The sequence below is a fragment of the Aquarana catesbeiana genome, linkage group LG02 (assembly GCF_042186555.1).
Source record: "Aquarana catesbeiana isolate 2022-GZ linkage group LG02, ASM4218655v1, whole genome shotgun sequence".
In the NCBI taxonomy this organism is placed as follows: Eukaryota; Metazoa; Chordata; class Amphibia; order Anura; family Ranidae; genus Aquarana; species Aquarana catesbeiana.
The window spans coordinates 382,126,889-382,139,290 of NC_133325.1; the positions used below are offsets into that span (position 1 = coordinate 382,126,889).

A 12,402-nucleotide genomic window follows, 5' to 3' on the forward strand; every position below is an offset into this window, starting at 1 on the left:
ATTCTGCAGTGATTCAAATTTATTATCGCTGTTTTCTAGCTGGTCTAAAACCGCTTTTGATGTAAAGGGACACTTTTTGGTTGCTATGCACAATCTCAAGTTTCCAGGCAAAAAGAACAGTATATATAATATAAAAGTGCATGCAGGGCACTGGACAAAACATTAGGGACAAAAGGGATGTGAAATTATTTGCTATAGTAATCTGTACTGTATGTGTTATGTGTTTTTCACTTTTTGAATTTGACGCCGGGCTCCGTCCCCGTGCGTTGCAACGCTCGCAGGGAACGGAGCCTGGCACTGTGATAGATCGAGTGGAGTACACAGCCTGTGGACACAGCAGGGAGACATTGCAGGATCCTGGGGACAAGGTAAGTAAATGCCTGGATCCTGCGATGCAATCCCGAGTGTGGCTCAGGGTTACCACTTTTGGTAATGAAAATTCACCCCGAGCCACACTCGAGATTACCCTTAGGGAGGTTAAGGGGCAAATCTTCTGGGACTGAAGTGGTTAAAAAAAATAATAATTTTTTCCAAATAGTCAAAAATGAAAAATGCCTGTAAACAAAACGCAGCTGTTGGAAGGCAACATGTTTTATTTCATAATATAAGATGTGTTGGAATAGGAAATCTAGATACACCAAGCCTCTGCACTTGGGGACTGAATGGAATGTAACAAGTTGCTCATCAAAGCTTTGTAGAACAAAAGCTTGGCTCCTGACCAACTGGTGTGATAAGATTGAAATCCTTAATTAACACTCTTCAAAGAGGGCCATTGCTGAAGGTGGGCTACAGAAGATCAAAGGACCAACAGTCAATGAAGATGACCCGGGTCACATAGCGATGATACATGGACAAATGCTGCCCCTAGAGGCCAATACAGCAGGATGGATAGAAATATAATAACTACTTTGATTCATCAGAAACCGAGATGGGCTGGCAATGGGGTTGGGTCTGGACAGTGTATGGATGGAGTTTAAAAAATGCACACAGAAGGGAAATTGTCCCTTTCCGTGCTTGGCTCGCTTGCCTGGTGGCTCTCGTGCCACATGGCTCTCTCTGTTACCATTTTGAGCCCCACTGAGGAGACAATATCTAGGGAACAACCTTACGTAACGTACAGTGCCTTGCAAAAGTATTAACCCCCTTTCACCTGCCTCACAACCTGGAATCAACATGGATTGTTTGAGGATTTGCATCATTTAATTTACAGAACATTACCACAACTTTGAAGGTGATTATTTATTTATTTATTTTTTATTGTGAAGCAAACAACAAATAGGACAAAATAACAGAAAAAGTCAATGTGCATAACTATTCACCCCCCTAAAGTCAATACTTTGTAGAGCCACCTTTTGCGGCTATCACAGCTCCAAGTCGCTTTGGATAAGTCTCTATGATCTTGCCCCATCTTACCACTGGGATTTTCACCAATTCCTCCTTGCAAAACTGCTCTAGTTCCTTCAAGTTGGGTGGTTTGCTCTTGTGAACAGCAATCTTTAAGTCTGACCACAGATTTTCTAGTGGATTGAGGTCTGGGCTTTGACTAGGTCATTCCAACACATTTACATGTTTCCCCTTAAACCACTCAAGTGTTGCTTTAGCAGTGTGTTTGGGGTCCTTGTCCTGCTGGAAGGTGAACCTCCATCCTAGCCTCAAATCACACACAGAGTGCTACAGGTTTTGCTCAAGAATATCCCTGTATTTAGCACCATCCATCTTTCCCTCAACTCTGACCAGTTTCCCAGTCCTGACTGCTGAAAAACATCCCCACAGCATGATGCTGCCACCAACATGTTCCACAATGGGGATGGTGTTCTTTGGGTGATGTAGTGTGTTGGGTTTGCGCCAGACATAGCGTTTTCTTTGATGGCCAAAAAGTTCAGTTTTAGTCTCATCAGACCAGAGCACCTTCCTCCATACATTTTGGGAGTCTCCCACATGCCTTTTCCCAAACTCAAAACGTGTCATTTTGTTTTATGCTGAAAGTAATGCCTTTCTTCTGGCCACTCTGCCATAAAGCCCAACTCTATGGAGCGTACGGCTTATTGTGGTCCTATGTACAGATACTCCAGTCTCTGCTGTGGAAGTCTGCAGCTCCTCCAGGGTTACCTTAGGTCTCTGTGCTGCCTCTCTGATTAATGCCCTCCTTGCCCGGTCTGTGAGTTTAGGTGTGCGGCCCTCTCTTGGCAGGTTTGCTGTTGTGCCATGTTCTTTCCATTTGGTTATGATAGATTTGATGGTGCTCCTAGGGATCATCAAAGATTTGGATATCTTTTTTATAACCTAACCCTGACTTGTACTTCTCAACAACATTGTCCCTTACTTGTTTGGAGAGTTCCTTGGTCTTCATGGCAGTGTTTGGTTAGTGGTGCTTCTTGCTTAGGTGTTGCAGCCTCTGGGGCCTTTCACAAAGGTGTGTCTATGTAATGACAGATCATGTGACACTTAGATTGCACACAGGTGGACATCATTTCACTAATTATGGGACTTCTGAAGGTAATTGGTGGCACCAGAGCTTTTTATGGGCTTCATAACAAAGGGGGTGAATACATACGCACATGCCAATTATCAGTTTTTTATTTCTGAAAAATAGTTTTATGTATATATTTTTCTAATTTTACTTCACCAACTTAGACTATTGTGTTCTGATCCATCACATATAATTCAGATTAAAAAAACATTGAACTAATGTAATGTAATGTAACAAAATAGGTAAAAAGCCAAGGGGGGTGAATACTTTTGCAAGGCACTGTATCTTTGATATTTTTGTATTTTATGTGCTCTGTAATATTTTCCCTTAGTGTTTTTATGTTAACATTTCCTATTTTCTTGGGAAATAAATAAGACGTTGTTTTACTAAGCAGTGTGTTTGTTTCCATAGCTAACCTTATATCATTATACTATCAACAGTAACATTATCAGAGTTTTCATAGACTAGCTAACTATAGAAATAGACAAGTTAACACATATATGGAATAAATAGAGGGAATCCATAACCACCCGGGCAATATTTAGTTTACAAGCTGTTACAGGTATTTGGCGTTTCAAATGCCTCTGAACATCCGTCCTGATCGCATTTTTTTGTGTTCCAAAAAATGCTTCTAAATTCAACTGTCTAAAAATGACTATAAACGACCCTGTGTATATGTACTGATAAGATAACATAGAGGAGAGTTAAGGGGCAGCTGAAACAAACGCCCAACTGCTCCTAAACGTCTGTTTACCAGCTGCAGTGTATATGAGGCCTAACAGTAGACCACAGCAAACTGTCATTGTGAAAAAGAAAACACAGTTTCCAAAAACTCCTCTGTCTATAGTGACCTCTAAGTACTGAATAGAGGAATTGCTGGTCAGAAGGAAGTATACTATTGTAGTAAATGTCAATCTCTTCTTTTACTTCAATCAGATCATATCACAGATGCTATGTTTTCTCATCAACATTGTCAGCTCCGTGTTTTGTGGTCACCTGGGGAAAGTGGAGCTGGATGCTGTCACCCTTGCCAATGCAGTAAGTTTACAGGTTTTACTTTGCTTGGACAGTTATAATCCATAAGTTTGAATTTTGCCAGTGGTTAGTGACTTCACAGCTAGTCTTTTGTTATTTATTCCTTTTTATGCTCCTAAATGATTGGCTCATAAATAAAAGGCCTTGGTTGATCAAACTATATCAGAACAGCTGGCTTTGGTACATCTTCTATACCCTGTTGTCCACTTACATTTGAGAGTACATGGTATTCCCTGTAGTTTTGAAAAAAAAATAGAATTTTTAGATGTGCTCTCCCTTGCCAAATAACCAATTATATGAAATACATTCAGAATGAATGCTTTTGCTTTTTGGCCAGACAGAATTAGAAGTACCAGTAGAGCTGTTTGTAACACTGGAGCACTGATGTTTATGTTTTTTCAAGTGTGGCACTCCCCTGACACAAGTAGAAGAGAACAAGAAGACCTGGAGAGCCGCACACCGGAATGGATAAATCCATCTTTTTATTCAAAATACAGGATCATGGGGTACACAAAACATGACTGTGGGGTGGTACAAAAATAGCTGACGTGTTTCGCACTTACACCCCCATGATCCTGTATTTTGAATAAAAAGACGGATGTATCCATTCCGGTGTGCTGCTGTCCAGGTCTTCTTGTTCTACTTGCATCAGCATTTAGCCAGCACCTGGAGCTCTTCTCTTCCTGGAGGTAATGAGACACAAGCACTCTGGTTTAAGCCCCTCTTTGAGCGGAGGATCCCACATCAACTCCCCTGACACCCCGGAGGCATGATGGCACCTCCAGAGGCATTCAGCATTTCACCCCTGGGCAAATCCATGGCTAATATGAGTGGACTGAGAAGGAACATTGGGCGCCAGTCACTTTTGTCTTTTTAAAGAGTTATTGTAGTTGTAGGGGATCAGAGGGGTGAACAGCCGGCTCAGAGACAGTCCAGTAAAATAAAAATGGCAAACTGGCAAAAAAACAAACAGAAGACACGACAGGATGGTCTTGTCACACAGTTGTGCACACAGGTACAGCTCACAGTTCCGCAGCATACATGCTTACAGGCAATAGTTCATGGCTCTAATCAGAGCTACAGTCTTTTATGTGGTTAAGCTCACCCAGCAAGTACATAATCCAGCAGTGGATCTTTTCAGACAGATTGCAGCTGTGTCTCTCTCTCCTACTCAAACAGCTCCTCTCTGACACTTTCAGCCCAGCTGGCAATAAGCAGGTCTGAAGGGGAAGTACCTGCTCTCTTCAATTAACCCCTTCTTAACCCTGCCCTAGGCTGACCATCTACATATCCCCCCCCGTTCCAGGCCAGGTGTCTGGACACCATGAATCAAGTGGCAATAGACCCGGGAAAGGGCATCCGCATTCTGATGTGCCTTTCCTGGTCTATGTACCACTACAAACTTTAAGTCCTGTAGAGCAAGGAACCACCGGGTGATTCTGGAGTTTATGTCTTTATTTTGGGCCATCCAAGTAAGGGGTGCATGATCTGAAATTAACTTGAAGGGTCGGCCCAAAAAGTAGTAGCGGAGTGTCTCCAAAGCCCATTTTATTGCGATACACTCCCTTTCCACAATGGAATAATTCCTCTCAGCTGGCGTGAGCTTCTGGCTCAAGTACACAACGGGGTGCTCATCCCCCCCAATCATCTGGGACAGTACTGCACCCTGACCCAACTTTGAGGCATCTGTTTGTACCAGGAACTCTTTTTGGAAGTCGGGAGCTACCAACACTGGTTCCTGACACAAAGCTTGCTTCAACCGGCAGAACGCTGCTTCTGAACTCCACTGAACAACAGTTGCGTTCTTTCCCTTGGTAAGATCAGTCAGAGGCGCTGCTAGATTGGCAAAGTTGGGGACAAACCGCCTATAATAGCCCACAATGCCAAGGAAAGAATGCACCTGTTTCATTGTGAGTGAACGGGCCTTTTCTGGATAGCCTCCACCTTGTTTAGTTGGGGTTTAATCACTCCCCTGCCTACAACATACCCCAGGTAGCGGGCCTCCTCCAACCCAACCTTGCTCTTTTCTGGGTTCACTGTGAACCCCGCCCTTTGGAGTGCATCCAAGACCAACTGGACCTTTGGTAAGTGACTCTCCCAGTCCTGACTAAAGATGACAATGTCATCAAGGTAGGCTCCTGAGAATTCCTTATGAGGTCTCAGGATGAAGTCCATGGCCCTCTGGAAAGTGGCTGGGGCCCCATGTGACCCAAATGGCATTCGGGCATATTGCCATAACCCCTCTGGTGTGACAAATGCAGTTTTTTCTTTAGCCTCTGGGAAAAGCAGGATCTGCCAGGATCCCTTGGTCAAGTCAAGAGTGGTGATGTACCAGGCCGTTCCTGCTGGTAGACTTTATAGTTGACCTTGCCCACCCTCTCGACTATCTCAAAGGGACATGCCACTTGGTGAGAAACTTACTTTCCACGGTAGGTACTAACACCAGCACCAGATCCCCAGGTTTAAACTCTCTAACCTTGGCAGATCAATTGTATACACGACTCTGGGCATTTTGCACAGCCTACAAATGTTCCCGTACTATGGGCATAACTTTTGTTATTCGGTCCTGAATTTGAGAGACGTGTTCTACCACACTCTGATACCGGGAAGATTCTTGTTCCCATGTCTCTTTCATTATGTCCAGTAGTCCACAGGGGTATCTCCCATAAACCAACTCAAAGGGGGAGAATCCCGTGGAGGCCTGGGGTACCTCTCTTATGGCAAACAACAAGGGAGGCAATAAGCAATCCCAATCCCAACCATCCTCCTCAACTGCTTTCTTTACCATTCCCTTTAAGGTTTTGTTGAACCGCTCCACTAACCCATCAGTTTGTGGGTGATACACTGAAGTCCGCAAGTGTTTAATCTTAAACAGTTTACAGAGTTCCTTCATCACTTTTGACATGAACGGGGTACCTTGGTCTGTCAGGATCTCGGATGGGAGCCCTGTTCTCATGAACATCTGAAACAACTCCCTTGCAATGACCTTGGATGAGCAATTTCTTAAATGGACCGCTTCCGGATACCTGGTGGCATAGTCAAGGACAACTAAAATGTATTGGTGTCCCCTAGCTGACTTGGGTAAGGGGCTCACCAAGTCCATGGCTATGCGATCAAAGGGAACCTCTATAACTGGAAGCGGTACCAGCGGACTGCGAAAATGGGGTGTTGGAGAGGTTCACTCTAGGCAGTAATTTAGCTGGTTCACTGCTCTCTATCCTAGGCTCAGTGCGTCCTCTTCCAAACAAGTCACCAGGCCCTTGAGACAACAAGGGTCCTCCCCTGAGTCTCTTCCTTTGCACAGCTTCCCCCATCAACAGGCAGGATAGCTCCTGGACCATGTTAGGCCTCTGTGCACATTCAGCAAGTTAGGCCCCACACAGGTTATGGGGCCTAATAACAGAGCTTAGGTCAGAAGCACCTCTCCAAGCCCCAGCCTGGGGGACGAGAGCATTCACCAGGTCTGCACCAAATATTTATATCCTCCCCCAACATGCACTAGTGGTCTGAACCTCCTACTGGGCTGGCTGACGGGATTATAAATATTCATAACCTCAAGGTCCACAGTCCTCAGCCAGTCATGTGGGAAGACCTCGTAGCATCCGAAGCCTAGTGCGTTTTGAGGGTTGAGCCCTCTTTAATAGAGCCAGACTGTTTATGTTAGTAATGCACTAGGTCGTGTGCCCTCTGGCTTCACACGCATCAGTTGGGCAAGTATAAAAAGCTAGTGAAATACACTCACATATTCCCAGGCACCACTACGGAGCACAGGAGAGATATATACTGACAATTAACCTACCAGCATGTCTTTGGAATGTCGGAGGAAACCCACGCAGGCACAGGGAGAACATGCACACCCCAGGCAGGTAGTGCCATGGTTGGCATTGAAACAACAATCCTAGTGCTGCCAGGTGGAAATGCTAACCACTTAGTCACTATTTCCCCACTACTTCCCCAGTCCATCCAAAGAGTTTTGCATACAGCTCTACTTTAGGCATATGGTGAAAAACTTTAATTCTGCCTGCTATAGTTTGTTGTACTTTGGTTTGTTTATTGCATTTGCACTAAATCGTTTAATAATTCCAAAAATAAACCTTTTAAGCATATTCATTAAGTTAGTATGACACAAAAAGACCCATAGGAAGCAGAGATATTTTCTGTAGTCAGCTCAATTAAGAAGGTATAACTGGTTGCTATGAGCTACTGCACTTTGAACATCCTCAAATCTAATGGTATTGTATTATTGATTGAGCACAATGTGTATAAAATAAACGAGTCTGGCTTTATTCTACATACATTATCTTATAACAGGTTATTTCAGTCACTGGTCTTTCAGTGGGGCTTGGCTTATCTTCAGCATGTGATACACTCATATCACAGGTAAGTGTCATATACTGTAAGGTATATGGATATCAAAGATATTAATTATGAAGCACGAGTATGTTGTTTTCTTTACATACCTAGGAAAACATTGGTAGAGCAATAAATTAAATGTGAAAAAACTAAAAATCTATATGTTCCCGCACTACCTCATATAAACAAATCTAAATATAATATAGTAAAGCAGCTCCCACTAAAAATTGTGCAGTCACAACACAAAAATACAAGATACATATATTTAAAAAACAGTAAAGCTCTGCAATGCATATGTAATACTTTACATATGCATTAAATCAATCATATAAACAGCTTGAATCACATAATAAAGCAGTTTAAACAAATACAAAATAACAATCAAAAAACTCACTAAATAAATGTAAGGAGAAAAATTGTGTCAGTCCACAATGTCCCACACTCTATTTCAGGGTTTCTCAACCAGGGTTCCATGGAATCCTTGAGTTCCTCCAGAGGTTGCTAGGGGTTCCTTGAGCAATGAGCAATTTCTGACTCTCATATAAGTTCCCACTGACACCATTGGTCTTTTTAGCTATCTGTAACGGGGTCATTCTTTCTAATGTCACAAGCATAAGGAGCATTCTCCCCTCTGACCATTACACTAAGGTATCATGATTTTTAGATATAATCATTTTTAGCAGGGGTTCCCTGAAACCAGAAAGTTATTTCAAGGGTTCCTCTGTGTTGAAAAGGTTGAGAAAACCTGCTCCTTGTAAATCAGAAGAAAATTTTAATGCAGTGAGCATAAATCTCATAACTTATCAACAAATTCTGTGTAATCTTCTGCACACATCACCGAAATGTGCAACCAAGATGTGCCCTCACCTCCAATGATGGACCTCGCTATTAAATAAGGGGGTCTGGTGTCACTTTCGGAGAATAACTCCACATCAATCCTCCTGCACATAGGGCACATCCTCCCCAGTGGCTCAGATGCTCATATAACATTTATTACATTCTTTATATGATTGATTTAATGCATATGTAAGGTATTACATGGAGCGCTTCACTATTTTCTAATTATTTAATAAATTATATATTTAGGCATATCCTGTGACTGCTAAGTACTCTATTATGAACTAGACATAGATTTTATAGAAAAGAAGTTGACAGAATAGGTCCTAAAATGCTATTTCATAGGGTTTTTCAAATAAAAAGCTATGTTTAAAAATAATACAGTCTTCAATTTTCATCATTTGGAAGTGTTGCACCCCATTATGGCTGGTCAGATGAGGATGTCCCTTAGGTAACTTGGCAGGCTAGTATTTTACTCCTCAGGGTGGAATCATCTCAGGAGAGAGAGTTAGGGCACAGGGTATCCAAACACTGCAGAAATACTGTATATTTCAGTCCTTCTAATTACAGTCAATACAAGTTGCAGACCTGCATTAAGAAAAAAAAAAAAAAGGATCATATGTTCACTTGATGGTCCTTGAGAACAGATTTAGATACAGTAGCATAACAATTATGATTTAATTTAAGATTATGTTTTTTTTTTTATTATTCATAGATATTCGGAGGCAACAATCTAAAGTTAATTGGCATTGTCATGCAACGTGGGATCCTTGTTCTGCTGCTGGCTTGCTTTCCTTGTTGGGCACTGTTCATAAACACTGAGAACATTCTGTTGCTCTTCAAACAAGACCTAGCTGTGGCTCGGTATAAAGAATGATTGTGAATCCTGTTTTTTTACAAATTATGGATCTTTTAAGGTCCATGCATCAAAGCTGGTTCAGCCCTTCAAAATATAATCAAATCCTTTCTTTCTTCATCATGCTTATGTTCATTGTATATTCTGTCTACACATTCTTTTCTTTATATATATAGCTGTGGTTACGCATTTTAAACAAAATATTCTGTCTGCTCTGGGCAGTGAAAACCTCAGAGTATAGTTTTTTTTCTGACTGTTGCTTTCTATATTTACAGTATGGCAGAAGAGTATGTACTGGTTTTTATTCCTGCACTTCCAGTAAGTTTTTTTTTTATGATCAAAATGAACAACTATATTAACTTCTCCAAACTAATGAGCTCATTATCTCATATGGTATAAAAAATAAGTATGAATTGTATTCAGAATAAGAGAAATCTCACAAGTTAGTTCAAATACCATGGCCAGAGCAAGGTGTCCAACTGTAAGCAGTATTCAGGCTGCAGCTGCCTAAAGAGCATGGCCTGAAGAGAGCTTGCACACACTATGTCGGATCTACTTCAGCATCAAAGGCAGTGTGAACAAGGTCTAAAATTGGAAATCATTGTGAACAGTGTTGTGCATGCATTCTGTATCATCTGCCCTTCAAGGTTTATACATTTAAGTTATATTTGTAATAACTTGGCCTGGAAATCCCATGTCGGGGTGGACAAGATGCCCTGCAAGGTCCTCATTAGCAGTAAAGACCTGGGGACAAGAAATCAAACTTTGCTAACTCAACCCAAATTAGAGAAATCTTAAAGTGATTGTAAACAATCACCTTGTAAAACAACCCATTCAGTTTGAAATAGAAATTAAAGGAAAACCATTTTTGATTTATATATATATATATATATATATATATATAAATATAAATTCTAAATACCTTTTTTGCCCTTTTTTATAAGTGATCACATTCCCTTTGTTCTCAGCTGCATAAGAGCTGGGGGAAGGAGAAGCAACAGCACACTGAATGGTTGTGCAGCTGGGGTGTGTCAGGACAAGTCTGATCATTAGAGGAGAGCAGGCTGAGTTCCCAGCATAGCTAGAGAACTTACCACGGTGTGCTTTCCAGCTTAGTATGGTCAGTTTTGTTTTTTTTAAATTGGAAAACCAACTTTATTGAAAAAATATATGCATGGTACATAAAATAATGTAAGCCAACATGGCCAAAACAGTAGTACATACATGAGCACATTAAGTTATCTGCGTGATATAGGGTGAAATATCCACCGGAAATGAAGCCAGTACATAATAAAGAAAAAGGGAAGAAAGGGGGAGAGGTGGGAGGGAAATAAGAGAAGAACATATCAACATTTCAAGTACATGTTTCACCGTCCTCCAACCATCTGTTCCAGACCTGCTCATACGTCAGTGGACATCCTCTATGTACATAAATCAGCTTCTTATATGGGAGAGTGTCATTAATTTCTTTTTTCCAGCACTGGATTGTAGGGGGTAAGGCCTGCATCCAATTACGGGCTATCGCTTTTCTCGCCAAGAATAGCGTTTCATGTAGAAAGGTACGAAGGGGTTTGTCAGCGTCTAAGTCTGGCAGCAGACCGAGTAGACACATCTTTGGGTCTAGGGTAGCGGGAGAGCCCATCTGATCGTGCAGGAAGCGTATCACCTGTATCCAGTATGCTTGGATAGTTGGGCAGGACCATAAAAGGAGATAGAAGGTGCCTGGGGTGTGGTCGCATAAACGGCATCCTGGATTAAACATAGGTTTAAAACGCGCTATCCTCTGAGGAGTCAAATATGTCCTATGTATAATATACAACTGCATGAGGCAGTCTGACAGTTTGGGGAAGACTTTTTTCACGTCTTCCAAGATTTCATCCCAATCCTCATCCTCAATTATTCCAACGTCCACCTTCCATCTAGTCTTAGCAGTATAGGCCAAGGCTATGGTGCTAGGGAGACGGATGGCAGAGTAGAGGGTGGAGATTAGTTTGGCTGGTTCAGCACCTGTGATTGTGTCTACTATAGAGGGGACTGTCAGGGACGAGTTGGAGGCAGCAAACTGAGTTTGTATAGCATGGCGGAGTTGTAAATACCTGAAAAGGAGATGATTGGGAAGTGAGAATTCATCTTTTAGCGTTTGGAATGTTTTTTTTTTTTAACTTTATTTAATTTTCAAAATCTCAGTACAAAAAAAAAAGAAACTAAACCCCGCACATTTGGGGGGAACATATTGAGACAAATAACAAAGTTCTCCAATTCTCATGGACACATACAATAAATAAGTCCCCCCATATGTCTCACCCTTTCCCTCCCTCCTCCCACCCCCCCAGCCCCCGCAGATTATCTCCTCTCCAAAAAGGCTCTTGACAATTGCTTGTGCCCAAATCCTATGTTACTGCCTAATTACTTCCACGAATCGCTCGGTTTTCTTGAATGCTATCCAGCGATCCCATTTACCCCTTTGTTCGTTCTGGACCCCTTCCATATATTCTCCTGTCTCTTCTCTCTCCAAAATATAGATTTCATTCACTCTGGCTACCCAGTCCCTAATCCTCGGAGCTTCAAGTTCCTGCCATTTCTTTGGTATCACGTTCTTAGCTGCATTTAACAAAACTGGGACTAATGATGTTTTATATCCTCTTTTCCCTCCTTCCAACCTATGGAACAGACATTCCCAGGGGTCTAAGTGGATCACCTTACTCGTTATTTCTTTGATTAGCCTAATCACTTCTTTCCAAAAAATCTTAATTTTGGGGCAATCCCACCAGAGGTGAGCCATAGTACCTGGTAATCCGCATCCTCTCCAACAATTGGAGGACCTTTCTGGTATAAACTTGCTAATTTTGAC

General features: G+C 41.9%; 1 protein-coding gene across 1 annotated transcript in view; it reads left to right on the forward strand.

Annotated features, from left to right (window-relative positions):
- LOC141129924 (multidrug and toxin extrusion protein 2-like) overlaps nt 1–12,402 on the forward strand; it is an 80,113-nt gene that overhangs the window by 13,018 nt on the left and 54,693 nt on the right. The window contains exons 2-5 of the mRNA XM_073617954.1: nt 3,407–3,508; nt 7,817–7,885; nt 9,411–9,559; nt 9,827–9,869. Of these exons, the coding sequence (XP_073474055.1) occupies nt 3,407–3,508; nt 7,817–7,885; nt 9,411–9,559; nt 9,827–9,869 (363 nt within the window). The remainder of the gene's footprint in view (nt 1–3,406; nt 3,509–7,816; nt 7,886–9,410; nt 9,560–9,826; nt 9,870–12,402) is intronic.